This window comes from Petromyzon marinus, chromosome 22 (genome assembly GCF_048934315.1).
Source record: "Petromyzon marinus isolate PM22_M1 ecotype Great Lakes invasive population chromosome 22, UKy_Petmar_22M1.pri1.0, whole genome shotgun sequence".
NCBI classification, from domain to species: Eukaryota; Metazoa; Chordata; class Hyperoartia; order Petromyzontiformes; family Petromyzontidae; genus Petromyzon; species Petromyzon marinus.
The window spans coordinates 13,010,273-13,035,577 of NC_133688.1; the positions used below are offsets into that span (position 1 = coordinate 13,010,273).

At 46.3% G+C, this 25,305-nt stretch overlaps 1 protein-coding gene across 2 annotated transcripts in view; it reads right to left on the reverse strand.

Annotated features, from left to right (window-relative positions):
• COL24A1 (collagen type XXIV alpha 1 chain) overlaps positions 1-23,373 on the reverse strand; it is a 150,340-nt gene extending 126,967 nt beyond the window's left edge. The window contains exon 1 of one of the 2 annotated variants that reach the window (XM_032959009.2): positions 21,117-23,373. In XM_032959009.2, coding sequence (XP_032814900.2) covers positions 21,117-21,169 — 53 coding nt within the window. In that variant the 5' untranslated portion in view covers positions 21,170-23,373. The remainder of the gene's footprint in view (positions 1-21,116) is intronic. The other variant, XM_032959010.2, reaches the window with a different exon arrangement.
• Positions 23,374-25,305: the final 1,932 nt, after the last annotated feature.

Below are 25,305 nucleotides of genomic sequence, written 5' to 3' on the forward strand. Positions count from 1 at the left end.
TTTGTCTTGTTTGCACCATTACAATAGTTTATTTTATAGTGCAATTTATACAGTTTTGTCCTGTCTATCTATCAGCTCATGTAAATGATTAGCATACCATTTGCATACAATCTACTTAAGCCAATATATAATTAATTATAACGTACACAATTTGATGCATGTATCATGAGCAGGAAAAAAAACCCCTATTTTAATCAATCGATGTATTTTAAGATATCTATTATCGACAGAATGGGGATGTTTACAGATTAATAATATTTCACACGTACTTGCGTGCATCTAATTTATCTATTTTGGCGAGCGCATTTTGTACGTTTTGCAATGCTCCTTCAAAAGTCGCGCAAAAAAACACCTATTCGCGTTGACCTCCAACTAATATCCATAACCGCCATGCCAACGTGCAGCTCGTCAATGCCTGGCTGCTTCTCCCTGTGGGCAAACCGATGCCAGGCGTGGTCAAGCCAGGCTGGCGGCAATGTATTCATGGGGCCCAAACGGAAACACCAACACCTGATGCTCGGTAGCTAGTCCGTGAGTAAACACAGACTCGTCCGTGTCCGCACGCCGGGCCAAGGTTACTTGAAGCAGTGAAGGCGTTTTGGCTGCCACCTTGTAGTCAAAGGAAGGGTGGGGCGGGGGGGGTTGGAAAATTGCTAAATCACAAGGCCATTGCATCAGTCCCCATTACAATTCTGCATGTACTCACTGGCAACGTGTGTTGACGTAAAGCAACTTAATAGCAAGCCTCGAAGAAATGGGTTCCTTATACATCTCGATTCCTGCTTCTTAATGATGAGGAAAAATCAGGCCGCGCTTTTATCAACGTCACTCAGATGAGATTCCTTCCACGTACACAATTTTAAAATAAGTATAAAAATATGTAAGCTCACACTGAAATAAAGTGAAACCTGCACCTGACAATGCACATTTGAGGCTTACTTTCAGAACAAATCTACCAGGTCATAATTAGACCTCCTTTGCCAGTACCAAAATATAATAATAGGGTTTTTCCCCTTTTTCCTGGCAACAAAACTGAAACCTTTTTACAAGGATTCCTGTTTGCATTAACCACAATACCTGCAGTCAAAATGCAAACAAAAAACATACAATTAAAATATATGCATTGTCCTTGAAACTGATTGATCCACACCAAGGGACGGCTTTCTTTTGAGCCTCGACCCAATTGGTGCTCGACCAGATGACGCCAAAAGGCGTACAGCTCAAAGACAATGCACTATCAAAGTAATGAGGGCTCGGGGTGAGCATCTACATCATCAGACCTCCTTTGCCAGTATCAAAATATAATAATAGGGTTTTCCCCCTTTAATCTGGAAACAAAACTGAAACCTTTTTACAAGGATTCCTGTCTGCATTAACCACAATACCTGCAGTCAAAATGCAAACAAAAACATACAGAGTTCACCACTAAGTGGTGGTGACATCCCACGGAACTTGTACCAGGCTAGGTGCCCTGTGACGCCACTTGAAGCCTCAAAAGCTCGCTGGCAGGAGGTCACGGAAGAGACCCAGGTCACCGAATAGACTGAGATGACTGGCAGATGCACCACCTATGCTCCTCACTGTACCAACGTGCTGTGTTTTAGCCGCCCGGTGCTGCACTCGTTATTGTGAGCATCGCTCTGCTCTCCGTTGTTGCCGGAGGGCAACTGCATCCAACTGCCCAGTAGCGTCCTTCATGAGCCTCTTCCACAAGGAGGCTTGGAATACACATCCCCGAGTGCATACAAAGTCTCACAAGTACATGCACACACACACACCAGCTGCCATGTTGGCATAGTCGATGGACAAATACACGAAGAGGCTCGTGCAAGCGCTCCCCTGTGCACAGACCAGGGGAAACAAGCTCTAGGACAAAAAGAGTTAAAGGGTCATTCCCCCCACCTCCCTCCTCCTTGGCCCCAAGAACACGCTTGCGGGCCTCTGAAACAACTCACCAGGGCTGCTAAAGAATAGCGGATCCCGAGACACCTGTCACGATAGTCCCACTGGCACCCCGCTCCGCCTGGATCTCAGCGGCTCCGCGCACACACTTGCACACGGAAAAATTTAATGTGCAAATTCCACCGCTTAGCATCTTTAGGGAAAATGTATTCGAGCTTTGGAGTTTTGATTAGTACCACACACGCGCATCCCCCCCTACCCCGCTGCCCCTCCTGCAACACACACGTGCGCGGAGCACACTTTGTGAGCCACAGATGTGCTCGGATCCACACGTCTGGGGTGACGTCACCCATCAGCTGGGTTCCACCGCTTGATTGTGGGCAGCCGTGCCTGTGTTGTGGGGCTGCTGCACCACGGGTGTGCTCATGTTTCACACCGGGGACCAATACTTAGTAGCCCTGTAGCTCACAACACACCAATTACGAGCACCGCAGCCTAATCAAGCTTCTGCAGCAAAGCGACGCTTTGTCGCTTCGCCCGGTGTTTAGATTTCGACATAGCCGGTTGTCACGTTTACAAAACACAGAAAACTAGAACGAGCTGTGACTTATCAAGAAAATTCCTTGGAATACCCAATTGAAGATTTGATTGACCGGTAATTATTTTCCAGACTCTAACTCGCATTTCTGCGAGGGCTGAAATCACGTTTGTAGGATTGAACATTTCAATCCTGGTCCGGGTTGGGACCAAAGTGCTTAATCAAGTTAACAAGAGTCATCCTATGAGGCTGGTCCCTACCACTGCTGGCTCAACAGCGCCGACAGTTATAGCACGGACATTTCAACGGCGCTGTAAAATGGCAAAGCCACTATGAGGGTTCTAGAGATGGGCTCTATGACCAATCAGGAAGACATTATCAGGTTACTTTGACTCAACTGTTTTGACTTAAAGCATTCGTGACTGCAGGAAAACTGGAACAAGAGCACGGCCTTTGCAGTAGTGAGCTTGGCTCGAGGAAATTAATTTCAGAGAGTTGGCAGCAGCAAGGGTAAAGCAGTGACCTATGGAACATAGGATGATCAATGGATTCGACCCAAGGGCTTGTGTTCTGTAGGGGGAAGAGCACGGTTGGCCATATACGGTGAGAGAGAAGTTCAACATACGTACGTGAACGGGTGTAGAATACAATGAGAGGCGGGTAGGAAATGGTGCTCCCATACATTTTGTTAGTTTCTGTTGATCAATTCCAATTAAGTTAATGATCGTGCACAAATATCAAATCAGAGAGTGAACATTCCAACAGCAAAAGCTCCAATTGGATACATCCAGAAGGCTGTATAATAATAATGAAATGAACGGTCAAACTCACACCTGGTATCAATGCGCATTGGGGTAGGTACGTATATGGCCCAATAACCATAGTGGCTGGATTTTAACATCGGCAAAAATGCACCTGCAAGAACTGCGAGTTGCATGAAATACACAGGCTGTAAGCAGCAGCTTCACCAAGTGGGAAAAACTCACGTGGCTGGGCAGCATGACCGTGAGCTATTGCCGACACAAAACAGCTTTAACATGTGCAAGAGTAATGCACTCAAGAGGGGCGCGTTTTACCGCTCACATTGTGAGGTCTGAGGCTTGTCACAACCAAGCATTGGCGTACAGACACGACCGTACAATCAATAAAAAAAATGCACTTCAAAATTTTGAAATTGATCCTCTGTTCATTGCATTTTTAAGCCCTCGGTACACTTATTTTTAAAGCTGTCTGGAATGCTCCACAATCTCACGTTCCTTCACCGTTAAATACGTTCAAACACACGCCCGCCCTGCACACAGTTTACTTAACAAAATTGGCCACTCCATGGTGCAACATTTTTAATCTAAATGCATAGAGGTCTCTGTGCGAGGAGCGGGGCTTTTGCTTCTTGGGCTCCACGAATACAGAAGCCATTTAGCGTTCTGCGTTTGCCATCTGGATTTCGTTTGCAACCGGAAGTTAACCTAGCCAAGTCGAAACACTCTCTGGTGCCCGACCACGTTAGCCCGGAGCGCGCTCATAGACTACAAAATATTCCAGCTCCTCTTCTCAGAATTCAGAGAAATTTGATGATGGCCTGATGATACACAGGGTAGCTTACTAGCTGCATCGCTTGGCTGCCACTATGCCGTTAGAGAGCGTTAGTTGGACAGCAAGCAGACTGATAAATTGTGCTACTGATTGGGCCCATTATTTTTTGTCAGTTAACTGTAATTTTTAGCGTTACTGAATCCATAATAAAACCCTGTTGTCATACACCAGGGAACGTTAACGAATGTTTTTTTTTTCATGTGGCTGAATTTAATCTCACTGCACAGCTGAGGATTTTCTTCGTGGAATTGTTTGTACATAAGCAGAATTTTAGTACAGCCTATAAGTCACGTATCAGTTGAAAGATATATTACGAAAAATCCTCAAAAAACAATATAATCGGTAGCAGATACACGGTCCTCAATCCTTCAATAGTTTTAACATTTACATTTCACGTTCCTTCAACATGTTTAAATGAACATTTCATATCTAAGAGTATAACTAATAATAACAATGACCATTCATGCATGCTGATTCTGTCAATGAACATCACAATGATAGACATTGTGTGCACGTGTAGCCCGTTCGTGAATCCACTGCTGGGTATGGGCATCACCACACCTTGCAGGCTGTGAGGGATGCTTGACCAAACCTCACCATCGCCGGTCATTGTGGAATTTTCGCCACTGCCCTCCACTGCCCACGATGCCCCCATAACGCCTGCCTTTTGTGCATGGTGGCCACCCATCAAAGTGACATCTAGGCTCAACTTGCTCAGCATGTGGGATTTGACGAGATCGGGGGGGGGCGCATACTGGGTGATTTGGCCATTGGCTCACAATGATGATGATCGCCAAATACCAAGAACACTAATCCAGCTGTAAAAAAGCGAGCCCACAAAGGGACGCTTGAAGTGGGAGGTTGCTCCGTTAGGGGTAGAGTCTGGCAGAATTCTCCCCCGTGCAAAATAAAAAAAAAGCGTCGTGGCCGCTCGCTCGCAGGATCCCGTCCAATCACAGCGTAGCGAGCAATCCTCGCTCTGCAATTCGGGCGGAATAAATTACACACAGCGCCCAGTCTGTAACGCCAAGAAAGGGATCTTTGTATGTAATGGCCAGATCGCTGTAGTGCTCTCCATCCACCGGACATAATTAACCAACGGTGCTAATGCCGGAAAAAGGGACGAATCCGAGTCTGCTAAGTGCCGTTGCTGATAAACTTTACAACAAAAAAATGCCACGCAAGTGCTGCACACTCAGGCACACTGAGATTTCCCCACATGGGGCACTGCACTCGCCGCAAGCAACGTGCACACTCCCAGACGTGCACACACACACACATGCATTCACACACACACATAGTGATTCCCCCCGTATTATAGCTTGCATAACGGACTGTTAGGGCGCAAGTGCGACTCGCGAGCAATTATTAAGACCCGTGAGGTGCAGTCTTGGTGCTGTGACCAGCTCAACGCCTGGCCACCTTCGTCTCTTCGCAATGCTGATGTTAGTTAACACACCACTCCAGGTTATCATTTAAGGCTGAGCTGACCTAGTGGAAGCCCAGAACAATTCGGATTATCACTCACTGTTCAAACAAGCCAGAATAGAACTCGCGGCATCGAGTTTGTAGCGCAGTGTGCTGACAACTGCACCACTGCTTCCAACTGCGTATGCATGTTGAGCTTCTTTCGCACAGTACGTAGCCAACCGTGCTAAACTACAGACGTACACACGTATGAACCCACGTACATGTGCTCCTACAGTCTAATATCTGACTTGTCTCAATGCCGTTAAACCAACCGTGAGTTGATACGAACTGGTGTTAGTCAAACATAAATTGACTGCAATCATGAAAATCCTGGCCAGATCAAAGTTGCCATTGAATGAAAAATACAGGGCCATGGTTGTCAGCCAGCTTTGAAATGTAATCCCTACTTAGGAAGAGAAAAATTATTTCAATATATATGTGTGTGTGCTTGGCTATATACACACACACACGGATAGCAGACTATGCATTATACATATAAGTGCATGCTTGAAGACAATTGAGCAAAATACTGCAAACTAACCTTGCAAAGTGCTCTAAAGTTATTGGAGCATCGTGACTGTGATGTCATCGCAGCCGCGGTGTTGTCAGCCTGCGTGCCTCCTACTCACACGCTGCATCCTGCTGGTCCGGAGCCATCGGAGAGGACTTCCCTGCACTCGGCAGCCACCTTCATCCCCTCCCACTCACCACCTTTGATCTCAGGCTCGCCGCCGCAGCCCCACCGGTTGCCCCCTGCTGCCCTCCTTGGCCCTTGTTGGCCAGCCCTGCGCGGCTCAGTCCGAGGTTGACTGGAGAAGCAGCGCATTGGCTAAGCCATCAAACAACGAGGGTGGTCACCGCATCACGCGGCGCTTTCAGATGCGATTCTGCGGTCGTCTGGAACGCTCCTCCTTCCGATATTAGGAAGCCGCTGGAGCTATGCACTTATAAATCATCATCTAGATTGAAAACTCATTTCTTTAGAACTGCTTTTTTTGTGTTTAGTTTGTCCGACCCCCGCACCTCGAATTAGCATGGTCGGCTACATACGGTGCGAAAGAAGTTCAACGTACATACATAGACTCACACAGAGACCCATAGACTCACAGAGAGACCCATAGGCTCCCACAGAGAGAGTGAGACCCATAGATTCACACAGAGACCCATAGTTTGTTGTCCTACCCCCGCACCTCAGATTAGCACGGTTGGCTACGTACGGTGTGAAAGAAGTTCAACGTACATACGTCCGAGCAACGGCTTGCCGGCCTCCCATTCCTCTCCTCGCTACGGTAGAATCTCTCTCGGCGAGCCACGCTATTTTCGGCGAGTCTTAAATTTAGCTCCATTCGCTCCGCAGGGTGCCGAAGGGAAGCATAGCCTGGCCAAGCAGCTCCCAAAAGAGATCTATTTTCTCTCACGTCTTTAAATATATATTTGTTTCAAATATCTGTGTAATAACTTTTAAGTCACTTTTCAAACACGGTTCGTTGAACGAGGCACTGCGAAGGAACTGTGCGCTTTTTGTGGAGGTGGAACGAAATGAAGTGAATAAGGGAGAGAGGAGTGGCAAAAAAAAAATAGCAAGAGTTGAAAAAAAAGGGCCGGTTTCAGAGTGGGTGGGCGCAAGGCACCCGGTTTTGTTTGGATGCTTCACTGGAAAACACGCAGTGCATGTTAGGATCAACGTGCTGTTACACTCTAACTTTACTCTGGGCTCTCTGCCCTGGTGCAAATGCTGTGGTGCAAGTCTATGCATAGTAACTTTGTGGAAATGACTGACATATAGTATTCCCGAAAAGGCTACCCTATTATCCCTTTAAACTATAACCTACTGTATTCATAACAATTTTCCAAAGAGAAAACCACAGCGAGCACTCATTTACTATTGCAGTCAATTCATATTGGAATGTCTGAGCCTGTAAGATTCCCTCAAAGGCTTACATTCTTTTGAAAAATTTGAGAGAAAAAAAATACCTGGTTTGTTACAGGAGTGAAATAAATAACACGAGTGCAGAATTGAGCTAAACAAATGTTATCCCGTTTTTCTCTGCATAGTTCACTCATTCATTATGCAGTTGGCTCACATGGAATGCTCAAAGCATGCATTATACATGCAGCCAGGCATTGTAAGTGGAATTTGGAAGTTTGTGTGTAAGATATCCCCGGTTGGTGGGAAAGAAATATAATTATGATTACGATACATTTTGCAAACCTGCTTTTCATGTTTATGAAATGATGCTGTGAGTGCAGTGGCCACGAAAAATCATCATCATCGTCATCAGCCATGATCGATCCAAGAAGTCTCCATCTCTCACTGGGGCCTCGCAATGCAAGAAACCGCCTAGCTCAGTGTTTCTCAACCTTTACCGCAGCCTTGCACCCCTTTGGTTCTCAATCGTAAAAAAAGAATGGATAATGTTATTAAATACATAGGGTTTGACGTAAGAAAATTGTTGTACGTACGTGCCCGTGCTTAATTTGTGTTTCGATCATTTACCGTGTAAAAAAAAAGGTGGCCATGTCTCGCACTCCCAGAAAGGGCATCTCGCACCCCCAGGGGGTACGTGCACCCCAGGTTAAGAACCACTGGGCTGTAGCTCCTCCCGTACACGAGCTGATTTCCCCGGTGGATTATTATCTTGGGCGTGTTCCATCCTCTGAGCACTCCATCATTGGTCTTAACAATCGGCCATCATCCCTTCAAAATGTTGTGCTCTGCTTAAGCTCATTCACTCACCCTTCTTAACCGACAACAGGACAACCTTACACCCTTGCTAATGTTCTCTAATCCACGTCTTCCTCTTCCACGCTCTGTGTAATTCCAAGCATTCACCTGTCCATGTGCTTCTCTGTACACTTTTCAGCTTTTTTGTTACATTTCTTGTGTCAACGTCCATATTTCTCCAATTTATTTCTCGTTACAGGTGTAATAAATTGACAAAAAAAACATTCGTCTATCGGGACATCATTATGTTGCTATTCTTCAAAAAGTTCAGGTTTACATCATCCCTACAACGTGCTGTCATCCGCCTTTTGATTTCATTATGTTGATCTCGGTCCACCTTCTATAAGTCTTTTAGAAAGCTTAGGGCCCCAGTAAACCTTATTGCTTGACCTTATTAAAATCCGAAGGGGGCCTTGACCATTGGATGCTAAAACAAACTTTCAACAAACGCTCATCAGTGCGACGAACGATAACGCTCTGCTTTTGCCCATCATGCATTCTGCTGCTGTAGCTCTTACCCACCACCCCCCACTCCCGATGTAACGTTGAAAGGGCCGGGGACGCCGTGGACTATAACAATTTCGAAAGGGGGGGGGGGGGCAGGGGATTGAGACCTTCTGCAACTCTAGCCCCTAACCCCCAACACGACGAGGCTGCCACCGGTAAAATGAAGACCCAGGGCACTGCGGCCGGCCAGCCTAACACAATCAGCCATGGAGAGGCAGCTGCCGCTGGGGAAAATCCAATTCTGAGAAAATCGTACAGTGTGCGTATGTAACCGCACTGCACATGAACACTGGATTACGCCACGATGGCTAGTTGGGGCGTGCAACCCCAAAGCAAGTGGGACATTTGCGGGGGGGCTCTGCCGCTGTTGGTGTGGACTAAATTGAGTGACATTTCGATGCTGTCAAGCCGGTGGAAATTTCGTGAACGCGCGTGTGTGCGCGCGGGCGACACACTTGGCACGCATGAGCACGCTGACGAAGCGCGTACACGAAACAATAAAAAGTGGCTGGTCCGCATGCCAGTGTACTCGCATGTACACGCGCTCACACACACACAAGGTGCCTGAATGCACGCGTGCACGTACACAACGCAGGATTCAGGAAAGGGAATGGGGTGTGGGAGATGAGATACGGAGCTAATGGGTGGGGGGGTGGATGAGTGGATAGGTGGGTTGGGTCGTGTTGGTGGGTGGAGGATTGGGTTGGTGGGTGGATGAGTGGATGGGTGGGTTGGGGTGTTGGTGGTTGGAGGATTGCGTTGATGGATGGTTGGGTGAGTGGGAGGAGAGGGATGGGAGGTAGGAGGTGTCAGAGGGACGGCAGACAGCATCAGGCTGTGGCAGCAGCAATGGTCTTGAAGCCTGAGAGCAATTTCTGCACCCAGTGGGCCCCCAGGACAGAAAATACCCAGGCATCTGTTGAGGCAGCCTGCACATGTGGGACGGTTTAGGCTAAGCTCACCAGCCTCCCAGTTCTCTCTCCCATTTCCCCCAGCGCTATACATCCTCGCTCCAAACTCCCCTTGCCCAGGACCCCTCCACCCCGCTCCAACCCTCTCTCCTACCCCACAACGCAATGTTTAAAAAGGCTTCGCTTCTACCTTTACTCGCCTGGTGGTGAGCATCTGACATGCACGGCTTTGAAGACAACTGTTTAAGAGCATCAACAATGCCCCCCCCAACCTCCCTCCTCTGTCCCCCGCTCGACCTCACGTTGCCCAAGGTCGCTTGGCACCGCTGGGGAGTGTGAACGCTCGCTTCGCAGGCTGAATTGTATATGGGTCAAGCTGCAATTAATATTGCGTTTCGCTCCAAAAAAATATTTGTTGAAATAATAAATGAAATACATGCACAAACACGTCTTATTTGGCAGACGAACTCAACATATTCCTACGCAGTTTTACGATCGCTCGGTCCCACAGAAACACAAGACTCTCGCAGGTTTTCTGGGATAGAGGTCAGACATGTAAATTCTGCGATAAGTAATTATGGACTATATGCTCAGATTAATGTATAGCGCATGCTCGAACGGTGTAAATAAATAGTGCTAAAATGATATATCATCACCCTTTATTAAATCTGAAACCACAATTTGTATTGGCAAAGCGTAGAACATCTGTCTTGCAATGAGACAGGCTGGGGGACTGCAAATGAATGCCAAACCACTGGCAAATGCTAAATGAAACCCCTCGAGAACATTTTTAATATTTCAATCAAAAAGCCAGCGCTGCATAACTTCACTTTATCTTTATCATTTTTCCCCTCCGCGTAAAGTTAACGTATGGCCCGAAGGTAAGTATAAACGTCGACGTGTCTCCTAATTAAAAAAAACATGCTAAAAGTACACGTAATAAAGCTTTACCCACAATAACCAGGGTGTTTCCGTTAATATGGGACGTACACTGTGCTTAAACGTTACACCGTTTATTTGTGCTCATTCATAAGCTTACATACTCGTGTACTTAACAAAGGAGAAACGGGTCTCTTGGGAAATATTGTATCAGGGCAAGGGATTGCTGTCCGTGAGCACCTCTTAACGTTGGAATGGCACATGGTCAGTGTGTTGTGGCCAATAACATCAACTACCTGGCCTCCTTTGCCTCCCCAGTTCTGTTGACACATCATAGCATATACTGATTTTCGGCTGAGTTATCCTACAAGTTTTCCAGATATCGCCCAGCTGCCACAGCCAATGCTACATATATATCCCAATATCACACAGGTTGGCAGGTTCATAGTGCAGAACTTGAGTCGCTGTTGTGTACTAGCTGTCACTACTACCCAGCACACTCTCTGACAGTCACGCAATGCAAACATCATAAATAAATGGAAGAATCGTAGGTGCCTGGGTTCATATGTGGAGCTGAAATTGTATTGAGAAAAAAACTATTCAGTCAATAACTTCAGTGTTATCCCACTTGTCTCTTCTGATAATCCAGCACCATGTCACGACGTTTCCCTGTTGGCCATGTCTTGGAAGACATAGCAGTTACCCACACTTTACCCCATCACACATGACTTGTCGAGTAATAACCAGCTGTCGTGTACAAATTATACTGGCTGGATACAGGTGCGGGGGGTTCAAGAAATTTACACCATTGTCTTTAATTATGCGTGTGTTTTCAGTGTACCAACTCGTACCGCAGTACGTGCACCATGCCTACATTTCACTACAGTGCCTTGGGATTGCAATTTTAAATTGGCCCAGAGTCAGGGGCGGAGCCACGGGGGGGGGGGGGGGGGGGGGCTTGGGGGGGCTTAGCCCCCCCTGAGTTTTTGGGAAAGTCGGTAATCGGGATAACCGGATATCCGGCTGCTGCAAAATGCTGCAGGCTGCCACCTCGTGCTGCCCTGCAGGCTGCTTGAGCGGCAGCCTTTCGAACTTTACGAACTTATTAGCCACATCAGCGGCTCCGACCTATTAATAAACTCCGCGTTCAAATCCAATAAAATTTGTTTTATAAATTTGTGGCGCCCATTGGAAAACATAAACACTGAGATATCTCAGAATATTGAAGTCAGCCCCCCCAAAGTCAAAATCCTGGCTCCGCCCCTGCCCAGAGTCAAAACAAACTTCAACAGGTGAGATCAAATTTGTGGAGACAGACTACGTATGTATGTCACCCCCGTGGTCGTTGATATTGACAGGACACCACTACACAATGTCCCACGCTTAGAAAAGAATGTCACAGATTCTTCGTTCCTTGTTTTCAGCGAGTGATTAGACAAGGCGAATAGCTAAACATTCTCCCCGAGGGTCCACGGCACATAAGAACTTGGTACAGTATTGTTGTCAAATGGCCGGGTTTGCATTAGTGAAAATGTTACGGGACAAAATAAATCAGCTAATGTAAATGTAATCCAACACAATGCTAAATATTACCAAATACCGTGCACAGTAATGTATACTAAAACTAAACGAATGTATTTGTACTTTACCAGGTAAGGCCCACCGGGCTGTATAGCTCTTTTTCAGAAGAGGCCTGGCCACAAACAATAGCTCAACGAAGTGGCTTATCATGTGGACATTTATAACAGCCAAATACTCTAAATGCATGTTGATTCTAAATGTGGAGGAATAAACCGGAGGCCCTAGAGAAAAATCCACACGACCACGGGGAGAACATGCAAACTCCAAACATACAACAAGCGTCAGGGTCGAGATCGAACCCACGACTTCCTGTATACAAGGTGAGGCAGTTAACGTCTCACCACCGCGGCACTCTGTAACATTTCAAGCCACGCTTTAGAATGGCAAGGCAAATTGCAAACGTTGGTTGGAAATTAGTGTCCAAAAGCCAAAGAGTTAAATGTGCTAGACATGTGTGGCACAAGTTTAAAGTAAACAGCAAAAGCAAATTATACATCACTGAGGACAGCGGATGTTAGTTTTTAAATAATCCACCCACAATAATTTTACAAAAGTGTATACACAGTATTGTATAAAAAAAGAGTCTACAGTATTTTAAAACCCACACGTTATACGAATTCAAAAAGCGGGTTATTGTCTGCCGAAATGACAGTTAATGCCACAAGTGTATCTTTGTTCGAATATATTATACCACCAATACTCAGCCAAGCCGATCCTAGCAACACCGAGCATTAGAATGTGTCCTCGCTTGCAGAACAACTGTATACAGGAAGCAGCAAATCACGCACACGCAAACACGAGGATAAAAAACCCCCACTTGCGTCTCGCAAAAGCACACACAGCCGTAGGTGGGATGAGCGCGCCAGATTAGCTGTGCTTCGTCCCTACCGAGAAACCCCAGTGAATGCCTTTCAACCGCAGCCTTTGGACCCCTAATGTGCTCAGCGTCAAACTAGATCTGGCCTATCCAATTGTTTAAGTGATCGATTACACGACCGATTATCTGTTTGACTTACTCGACCAATTGGATAATGCGAAACTAGCTGGAGAGAGAGAGAAGAAAAAAAAACATCCTGACCTTATTTGACGAATCGACATCACCAAAAAAATGAAACTGGGAGACAAAACCAAAGTGTCACCTTCGTGATGGGCAGGGCATAAATCAGCCACGTCACGCAGGCCGCGGTTAGTCGGGGGTTTCCAGCCTTCAGGAGGCAGGCTGTAGCTGCGACGACCATTTTTCAAGGAGGCCTAAGTAATTGATCACCAACAAAAGTAGTCGATTGCGAGCGGTAGTTAACAATTAGAGGGCACGATTCCAGGTGGCCCCCAATTGTGGGTCCCCTCCACTTGGTACCCAGGAAACCAGTGTTCTCATCAGCCATGACGCTCACCACGTGCCACTAACCCTGCAGACCACGTGTGCTTCGTCACAATCGTCCTGTGCTTTTGTTGATTCAGGAATGTTGCCCTTTTTGTACAGCAGCAGAGCTCCGAATTGCGAAGTGTTAAGTTCAAATCCTGGCCAGGGTCAACGCAACTCTTCCTCTCTGAAAGGTCAATAGAATGAACATTACAAGGAGAGCATAATTGTTGGGGAAAAGTCAACAGTGCTTGTCACAGTATGAATGTTCCCCACCATAGGAACTTGGAATTTCCACCACTGCATTAACACCACTTATAGAGATGAGCACGAACCAACGCTCATTTGAACTTGGGGACAAATTTGATTATTTTATCGACTTCTGTAAATAATAATACAATTTCCAATCGGTAGCTAATGCATAAGCAAATAGTGTTGAGTAATACAAAATAAAATCTAACAATACAAATTTAAATAGACGCAAAATGTGTGCTAAAACCACTTGATGCTGTTAAGTAACCACTGCATATAACCAGTTTAATCTAGCATCCATAAATAGCTGCTGTCCATACATATACACGTATGTATGAATATATACATACGTGCTCAAGGTGTAATCTGAAAGGTTACATTAACATACTGCATGTCACGCATGGAATTCGGCTGCACAGTGTTTAAAGTAAGTACTCATTCGCATAGATGTTTAAATCACTGTGAAAAAGTGTGTGTGTGTAATACCCTAATGCCAGTTCTATAGCAAAAGCAATGGCAATAATTTACCCGGTAAAGCCACAGTTAGACTCAAAAACTGTGTTTTTAGGAGGGTGCTGTATTTCACGTTTCCCTAATTCCATTCATGACTGTTGGCTTCTGAGATCTCATGAGATTGGGCACATTCATGGCGGTTTAGTCAAATCCCTCACTGAGTCTCAATTCTCATTTTCAGGTGAGTCCTGCATTGGAATGTTTGGCCCAATCCATTCATGAGTGGGCCATATAAAATGTGTGTGTGAATGACAGTGGGGAGCGGTAGAATAGTGGTTAGCACGCTGCGCTATAAACCCAGTGATCCGAGTTCGATTCCCACTCACGGCCAACACCATTAACGAATATCTGAACCAGTCCTGGGCCTCCACTAGGTTGACTCAGCCTTAAATAAGTACCTGGTGGGATGTGTAAACATTGCCACTGGGGAAACAAACAAAGGTGGCTCGGCGTGGTGCTTGCCACCTACCCCCCCCCCCCCCCCCTTGTGTGCTGTGCTGGCCTTGATAGTTGTTCGCTACTAGCACTTGCCCCAATAGCCTGCTAAGGCTATACGGGGGGATCTTTGTATCTTTGTATTTGTATATGACACTATGACTATAGATTGATACCGGCTGTCAATGCCATGAATAATTCGTCTTACTAACATGTAAGTACAGAAATGAAAATGGAACATGAATTCATATAATGTACGCATATGAAGAGTGAACAGTTGTACACACAGTGAATTATACAAATACTGTATGTGTAGCTCGTTCACAATTCATCCTATACAGACTGTGATATGCATTGCGCGTGTGGATGTATTGTGTCCATAAAGGTCATGATTTTCATGTTTTATTCTTTGTGCATGGCAACGTGTCATGTTATATGCAGTCTGACAGCAAAATCATATATGCTGGCTGCTGGGTAATTTTGGAGCATTGCTGGAAGGTTACGTAATGTCTGTGCTTATGTTCAGGAGCGCGGGAGTTCAGTCTGCGGAGCTGTAAAAGAGTTATTAATTTATATGAAAAAAAAAATTCTCTTACATTTCCTCCCCCATTTTTTGGGGGGAACAAAATTTATAAGCCATTTTCCTACAAGAGCAACACCGTCGCTATTAGCCCATGCTATATATACAGTAATGGGTTCATTTTACGAGATGCTCTGATTCATCGGTCATGAAGGAACTTTGGAATTGAGACATTTGCAACAGCTCCAAATGAGAAAATGATCGACAGCCAAGTCTGAACCACAGCTGTGGCTCGGCTCAGAGGCCACTGAGGTTCTGTCTTTGGTGGTCTGAGCAGAGTGAATCCTCCTTTGGTAGCTGGTGCCAAGTCACTGGCTCTGGACCTTAGCGAAATTGAATTCCAGCCACATCCATGTTCTGAGTGCTGAAAGCAAAAAGATGAATTTCTGAGGGAATTGCACTAAATGTTGTGGATTGGAAGCATAATGATACATCGATTAATAATTATAAAATCATACTTCTTATGCTCACGAGAGAAATAAGTGTGTTTAAGAATATAATACTTTTGATTTGAATGTTGTAAATAGCTCACGTGATCCGAACGGCAACTATATGTGCTGCAGTGTACCAAAACGTAAACTGAAAATATTCCTGCATCAATTCGTGAGAATTCATCAAAATGCAAGGGGGGGGGGGGGGGTGAACTTTTACAGGATTAGTGTACATGTGCACATGCTTGTGACTCACCAGATAACAGACTGAACTCTGCAGTCACCATTCAAATAGCGGAGGGGTAAATTTTTGTTTAGTAATTGCTGAAATTATTTAAACCCAGAACATCTTTTCGAAATAGATATTTCTCGCCTCTTTGGGCTTTAAGTTGGTTTAAAATAGGCGGTTGGTAAGCCATAACCGGTAAGTCAGCAACCGTTTTCAGAATCAATTACCGGTTTCCGAAAGTAAGGAACGGGTAACGGTCTCCAGCGGAACATGAGTAAACGAATGCACTGATTGGCAATGCGCGAACATATAAACCTCACGGCGTGTGAAGACACTCGAGTTAAAAGATGCAGCAATTGCAATAATTGCTTGCTCAGGCCACTGCTGGCAGAAGGGCCACCAACTAAAGGCAGCTCCAGAGGGTACTTGGTCTAATCTTCCACGATGACCCGACGTGTCGGAAGAAGCCGGCGTAAAATCACACCTGACCACCCCACCACAACGTGACCTGGCAAACGGCTGTGATGCACGAATTTAACACTGCTCGGTGGACAGAGGCGATTGGGGTTGGTTTTTGGAGGGGGTGAGGGCCGAGGGATTTAAGAAACGCGCCCATTGCTTCCACGACCGTGCCACCCGGCGTTCAATTCGAACCGGCGTCCTCCCGGATTGCATGTCCAGTGTGTGAACCATTACACTGCGGCAACAGCAGTGAGCACTGGCAAAGTCTGAAGGAGCATTTGGAATGCACCATGGCCAAAAACAGCGGGGGGGTGAATTAATAATTAATACAAAGGCATGCACAGTGACGACATGGGGTGCATTGGTTAAACAGTAACTAGCCGCATTATAGTTGACACATACCACACCCCTATTCAACAATGGGACATGCCTTTTTTGAAACGGAAAAATGGGTGTATAAGTGGTTATCCCATGTGTTGATGTGATTACACTGGGCACTTTGCAGCTGCTAATAGTGCTACTATATACCTGTAGATGGCCATGCCTCAGTTGCTCTTGTACAACAAGCTTTTTTTGCCCAAGGACGGGTGAATATTGCAGCAAATCTGAAATATTCAATAGAAAAATTGTTCAGCTCATGATTATTAATGAGAGGGGGGGGGTGCCCCATGTGGAGTGACGTCACCCGCTAATGGTTATTGGGGAGGAGTGCGGCATGTGGAGTGACGTCACCCTCTCATGGTTATTGTGGAGGGGTGCGGCATGTGGAGTGAGATCACCCGCTCATGATTATTAATGACGGGAGGGATGCGGCACGTGGAGTGCCCGACCTTCTTGTGCGTTAGTGTTTAATTTCCACGCGGGCATGAATATTAATGAAGGGGGGGGGCTCTTTTGCAGTGACGTCACGCACGGATGTAGCACTGTAAAGAAACGTCATATTTTAAGCGACTCTGTGTAAAAAATTATTTAATCAGCCCGACCTTCTGCGTTCGTGTAAAAATCCACCCACTCATGAAAATTAATTAGGGGGGTGGGCCTCATGTGGAGTGACGTCACGCGGGGGGGTGGGCCTCGTGTGGAGTGACGTCACGCGCGGGACGGACAGACATTTCTGGGTGATTATAGTAGGTAACCAAATAAAGTGATTTATTAATACCTACTTCACATCTACTGCCAAGACTTGCAGGTGAGATAAACTTTTTTTTATTACAGCATAATCAAACCGCAGTGATAGCAGTGGATGTTATACCAAAATAAATATCTTCGGATGGCTTGAAATACAAATAAAAGACTATGTACAGTCCCCTACACATGCTTAAGCATGACTTGCACCACACTTGTTACGGGGCTTATTTGACCATACCTCACCACGCTGGTAAGTGAAAGTTGTTGAAGTAGGTGGGGATGTACAGGATCAGTTTCCAGTGACATTAGCCATGTATGAAAACCAAACTCAGGTCACCTGATTCATTGTGCAGTGCACTAACCACAACTAGCACTGCTCCCACCATGCCTCAATACTTTTTAAAACAACTTTGTGAAATAATAACACGCGTTGTGCACAACGAAGGATATATGTTTTGCCCAGGTGAGCGATCATTTGGAGAGGATGTGTCCATTTAACAATGCAGTCACTGCGTTTGTTTATTGGGCCACAGTCCATGAAGTACACCTGGAATCATAAATGGCCTGTGTGCAGGACTGTTTTGGCAGCTTATTAATTCAAAACGGCACAGCACAGCGGTTAGCATATTGTAGGCTGTGAACCTGATGACCTGAGTTCCATTCCCAACCATGGCGAACATCAGTGGGGAGTTATATCAGAACAGGCCCTGGGGCCCCCTCTTCACCAACCTGATTTTGAACAGCGTGGTGATGTATGCTCAATCAACCGCCACGAATGTCAAAACTTTGGTAGAATTTAATCCAAGCGGTGGTTTGACTATTACATTTTATAATTTATGGATTCATGAAAGACTGAAAAGCAGGCACACGAGAACAGAATTGAGTAATGTAATAAATTAATCTGCAGTTTCACTTGCCTGTTCAGTGGGCTTGGAGAGTGGAAAATATTAGTGAATATCAGTGTGGAATTACAGTCTTGCCATACTGCCAAAAATATGGTATGGCTTAATATCGATGAGTGAATGAATTAGAAAATATTTATCCAATATCCTCATGTAAGCCATTTAGCAGCTACTGTGTAGTGCCCAGTCTCACGTTTCCAGTGGATTCTACGTGAGTGCTTTTGTCATCTACTTTGGCCCTGGCTTCTCAGCAATGAAAAAAGTGCAGAGTACAGGAGTCAGTTGGTAGTGCCTGCAGTGCATAGGTTGACGGTCCGAATCCAACGGCCTGCCCCAGTTATACCTGTGGGTGTATTCACCGTAAAACAAATATGCGCAATCTGCTCCACAGAGGATGTTAAAGATCCTGTGATGTCAATGAGAAGAGTCGGACATTGTGTGCCACGGCATCATAGTCCAACTTTTCCAAATTTGAGAAATGACCTGTAAATTACTTAATTGGAATATACAGTACATGGGAGTTATCGGCCACTACTGGAAAAAAAATTGGCGGGACCCTTCTGAAAAATAATGAGACTCAGTGAGGCTCTAAATATTTTTGATTCTGAATCATAAAAAAACCCACTTTGCCAAACCCATTTGGCAAGCATGCCTCATGTATAAGGCAGGCTCTCTGCTTAAAAATTGCTTGACAAGTGACAGAGGATAGCCGTTCATATTTTTCTTCACATGTATTTGTGTCGCGGTCGTAGGGGGGGGGGGGGGTGTTACGATTCGTCCCCCTCTCTCACAATTTAATAAACTGTCGTGATTCGAGTTCGCGATTCAATTAAAGAGTCGATTCTTGTCGAACACTGTTGCTGCATTTAGTGACCTCTACTGGTGAGACGGAGTCACGTGCAACTATTGTATTAAACACGGATTATTTACACACGCAATCTGTGATGCACGATTGTGAGTAAAAGTATCGATATGAATCGATGAAATGATGTCTTGTTACACCCCTAGTAGTCTTGTTACATTTTCTCCATGTAGCTGCACATGTATGAGTATTGGCGCCAGATGTTTGCCCTGATGGAATGTTAGTCGCAAATTTGTATCCCTCATGTGACAATTTGCCTACCAAAATTTAAACTTTGATCGCTGCTTTATCCAGACGTGTGAAATGTTTCTGTGAGATAATCCCAATATTTGCAATTAGCGTGATGGCAAACCAAAATTATTACAAATGTAATATTTTTGATAAGGTGCTACCACAGCACTGCATATTGAGGAACAAATATGCTGATTCCTACCAGAGACCTCCAAACGCATTCGTTTTTACGCTTTGTTGTCAACAGTTGTATTCATATTGCTTGATTTATCAGTTTAATTAGGACACATTTGTAATTTATTTAAAGTAGAGGACTATTAAAAAAAACCTCATCAACATTATGACAACAGCATAACAATAATATCCAGGGAAGCCTCACTGAGTCTTAAGACTCCTTTCCAGGAGAGTCCTGTTTGGACAATTCCATGAGTGAGTACTTTGAGCATGATCTAAACTGATTTCACATGACTGTAAGTGGCCAAAACATCAACATTGAGTATGTGCACAGCTGTGTACACGTTATTAATGCGAGCATACAAGGCTCTTCTTTCATTGTCCCCCCCCCCATCTACATAATTTAAAAGCCCACCATGACCCCACATGAAATGCCATCACGAGCAGAACATCATGAAGAGATGGAGGAAAAAAATGCCTCAATGGGGAGATTTCAGAGACAAATTCTCAATTTACTGCAAAAACAAGCACGTGCGTGGTGTACAAACGAGCAAGCACAGTGTAAAGTGACCACTGTCAGTACAAACACGTTTTCACCCGCAGGTGAGTTTAGGTGACATCACTCACGTGATTCCCCTTTGAGCAAAAATGAACATTGACACTGAAGGCATATAAGTAATGTATATTCATTCACAAAGGGCAATAATAACCTGACAATTCATAATGCACCGCTCACAGCAAGGAAATCCCACTGCAGTCATTCTCCAGGATTGCGTAATTAATTTCCCCTTGCCTTGCACTCTTTCCGCCTATGCAATGTGTGCAATACATGTACAGCCCCAGCTGTTAATATCTTATCCACTGCTAGATTGGGACCTCGTCGCGCCGAGCGGGTCGTAAGGGGGTATTCTGACCATACTTCACCACGGGCGACGTGGTTGGGCAGTAGAGGGCAAGTGCAGCAAATTCCATTTGTTGTATTGTACTGGTTCTCCCGCGCCTATGTTCCTCACATTAAATCCGCAGTTTTGCATCGACGTAAAAATTTGACCTTTAATGCAAACGAGTTCAATGCATATACTGTGCAGCTTTTTTTGACTTTTGAAGGGTTGTTTTTCATTCGACTCAAGTGCCAAATTGGTGACAATCCCCTGTTTCGTAAGTCAAATACAACCATTTAAATTGTAACCCTATTTTAAAAAAAGCGCCACATTTATCAGGCCCACAGAGCGAAATGAAATCTCCAAATCCAACTCAGTCAACTTCTTTGCACACTCTCTCTCTTTGCTGCGAAAGCCGAAACGTCCGATTTCTCGCGAACACGGGGAGGTGAGTGCTTGCTGATGCTTGCGCGTCTGCGTCGATGTTGGGAAGCCCTTAGGGCACATCACGGGAGCTGGCGGTGTGGAGGTGGAGGAGGGTGGTGGGGGGGATGTGTCGGTACTCACTTTCTTGCGAGTGAAGCGATGCCTGAGCCTTGTCTCTGAGCCCCTAAATACATCTGTAGGCATTTGTCCCCGTTGCGGAGAGCGGGCCGGCAGGAGAACACGGCTTCACGGGAGCGGACGGGGCTGCGCGAGCATGGGGGCCCGGCCTCCTACTGCTGCCCCCAATAGCCCGGGCCAGCGGTGCCGAGGATGCGACGGTCCTTGTTCCCCGTGCCCCGTGGAAGCTCCTGCTGCCCCCCCCCCCGCAACCACGACTGCTGCCTTGGCTGCAGGGATCCCACACGCTGGGGGGGGGGGGGTGTCTGCTGCTGCAGATGATGATGAAACTACTGTGAATGACAATTAAAGATGCTGCTGCTGCGACTTACTACTGATGATGCTACTGCAGGTTGACACTGATAATGCTGCTGATATTAATACTGATGAGGATACTACTCCTGTGAATGACAATTTGAATATGCTGCTGCTACTAATGATGATGATACTACGGGTTGACACTGATAATGCTGCTGCTATTACTATACTGATGGTGATTATTAAACTACTCCTATGAATGTCAACTGAAGATTCTGCTGCTGCTGCTACTGATGATGATGATGCTGCTACGGATTGACACTGATAATCCTGCTATTACTCTCCTGATGGTGATGATGTTTCCTCTCACGATGATGCTGCTGCTACTGGTGCTGTCCACACCTCCCTGAAGCCTAGCATCTACACGTAGACGTTACTTAGTAACTACAGGTTGGCCGATTTAGCATCTGTTGGCTTACTTCGCAGGTAGATACGGACCGACTTAAATCGATATAACACCTCTACCGTACATAGATCGGCTCAGCATTTATACCGGTACACACATACTTTTACACTTAAATACATTGACTTAGCAGCTCGGACAGAATTAGCACCTACACATGCTGAGCAGCTGCACGTATCCCAAACAGGTCAGCGAGTACACAAAAGTTACAAATTGCAGAAAGTGTAAAACTATCCCGGGCTACGTAGACTGCAAGCATGTGCACATATGGGCTCGAGAACAGCGTAGCATGATCTCACGGCCAGCCACAGCGGCTGATGAACACAGGACCGGCTTAGCAAGCACAGGTGAACGGACCTCAGACACGTGAGTCAAACAACCACTCCGCGACTACACAAGAATCACACAAGTTGGCAATCACACCCGGCTATTACTCAGCAGACGAAAGCTTCCCAATCCCGCACGCATAATTAATTATTTAGCAACGACGGTGCCTGTGGAACATGCAGGGGCGTGCACTGCGAACTCGCCAAAATGAACACACAGACCAAGCATGCACTACTGTCGTACAGTACCTGATAAACTACAGACAGCTAATGTCTACGGCTACTACTGCCCCTCGATCGCCGTCGCATATGGCACTTGATCACATGAACTCACTGACTATTGCTCGTCTCTAACCGAGCACACCGCGAGCCACCCCATTCACAAGATTCGCAGTGTCCCGTCACTGCTCGAGACCCAAAGAGACGTTCACAGCACGTGGCCGAGACTAGGCAGAGACAGAGCAACTCAATTAACACGCGTGCACGCCTTCGCATCGGTGACAACTGCCTTCACTCGTGATGGAACCCCCCCCCGCCCAGCCCGTCCGCTTCCAAACACGTTTTCTTGATCAACGCTCAAGTGCGCTCCGCAGTGAGCCAGAGAGACAACTTGTTAAGCCTTCCCGCAGCGGTTACATAAAGAAAGCAGCCGGCTTTTCAATAGGACGTGGGCACGCCTGTTTACTGTATTCTCGGAACTCACGAGGACGCACTGAAACAACTGGATGATGATGATGGTGGTGATGATCGCAACCGCGGCTACAGCTGCTCGTGGTGGTTGCACGGCATACTCCCGGCTATCGGCGCGTGCGGAAGACAAGCGAGAGCAGAATCGGCAGCGCCTGCAGCAGAGATGATGTGCCCTCTCCGACAACACGCACAGCCACACAGAGGCGGCAGCCCTGCTCGATGGGCTCACGCACACTCGCAACGCTGCCGCTGGCGACTACAAATGTTGTCAAAACTGCAGCCCCGTCGCTCATTTGCCACGGCAGGAAGGAGAGAGAGAGAGAGGAGAGGCTCTCCACCTCCCCCCTCCCCAAAAAAAAGTTGCGTTTTACAAGGCGGGGACGGGACAGATCTGAAGCCTGCAGCACGGGCGGTGTCCGGTTACAGGCAAACCTACCCACCCACCCACTCAGCAGCCACTAGCCTTCACTCCCACCCCACAGCCACACTCTCTTAACCCCAGCATGCCCTCCATGGCCCCCCTCCTCCTCCTCCTCCCTGCCTCCCTACCTCCCTCCAAGCTTGCTCACTCCCTCCCTCCATCATCTCCTCCTCCCTGCCCCGAATCTCTTTGGTCTTTTAGCTGACCAAAAATCCAAGTTCCTCGTGGCTGAACTCCCCCCCCCCCTACCCCCCCGCGACTGCAATTCGTCGGAAATATATCTGCAGATAATACTGCCACGCTATGTTATATTTGTATAATTGCTAAGCATATATACCGTGCTGTGGTACGTAATTACAACCGCTGTTGGTCAATCCACTGCTGGACAATGGCCTTTAACGCTCCGTGCGGGTCGTTGGTGGTTATTTGGCCCAGACTGCACTACCATAATGTGGCTTACACGCAAGGCACCAGTCGCAGGTCGTGTTTAATGTTACACCCGCGCGTGATGTAGGAACACCTGCCTTGAACAGTATCGATGTTATTACATCACCCCTCTTGCAGGACAGCTAACAAATGGGTTGCATCGATTCGCAAGCATGTCGGGTAGAGATCTATAACTGTTGGACGCCAAAGATAAATTATTCCGGCTGTTTATAGCAGTTGGCGAGTGATGTTGTAGTGGCGTTATCCATGACACTGCTGCTTCACCTCGCCTCCTGTTTCGTCCGATCTGTTTGTGTACAAATTGTACCGTGGAGTTTACACGTATAAGGTGGCTTTGTGGCAAAAACGCACAGCTTGAATAAGTGTACAATGATTACGTAACAGTGACTGTCCGTGTCAGTAATTCTTTCCTTGCCAGGCAGAAAAGCAATTCCTGTGTAATCGTGCAGCTGTAATTCCATCTCCCTGCTCGAGACCTTCCGCTTTACCTCTGTGAATGTCTCTTCCCCATCCAATTTATTGTCCACTTGCTACTCCCCGATGGTATCTTGAGATGCGTTTTGGGTTTCGACGGTTTATACAAATAAAAATTGTGCTGTGTACAGGTGAAGGCAAAGATGCGGCCCTGTAAACGTTTGCTCACGCTTCTGCTGGCGGAAGAGCCTCCACTTGAGCTCTTGAGAGCTTAAGTGGAGGCTCTCGAGGGTATTTGACCTACTCTTCCACGCTGGTTAGATGTCATGGAAGAAGAGGTCTGAGAACATACAGTTTACCCCACCACACGCGATCAGCCGATCAACCAACCGTAGTGTACACCTTTATACTGCTGTGTAGACAGAGGCGGGGATATTTGAGAAACTTGGCCCATTTTTCCTACTGCCACGCCAAGGCCTCTGAATTAAAGTGCCCCAGTGTGCTGACCATCCCAGCACGGCAAGATCCAAGTTTTTTGTGTGTATAGTACCGCACTTGCGAACCCTGCGTGCAGCACTCTGTGACTTTGACATTGTCTCTGGAGCTCTCCCTACTCGTCATCCACGTGATTAAGCACGAATTTATATTGGGCAACCTTGCACGTTTTTATAAGGCTCGTGTTACTTTTTTTGCAGGTGGCTAATTTTGCCAATATCAAATACCAACAATAGGCATGCTTGTGCCATGAATGTTGGCAGATCATTAATGCACTGTGGTATGGTGGTAGATGGGGGGGAGTTGGCTTAAATGTCTCTTCTAAAGTTCGGTATGCACTGTGCAGGATAGTTCCATGATATCGCAAATTAATAACATAAAAGAGTACTTGTGGAATGTTTAAGAATATCGTTTGTACCCTACAGAGACGTAAGTCTACTTACAAATTAGCCCCTAGCGCGAGGGGTCGACAACCTGTGGCTCTAGAGCCGCATGCGGCTCTTTAAGGGCTGCTTCGTGACGTCGTTTATTAAGGGCCCACCGTCTCAAATTTCCAGGCGCAATTGCGGTTCTTGAAATATTGAGGATTTTTTGTATTTTTCCAGGATTCGAAATGGCTTTTCTTGATACTTTTGTTGC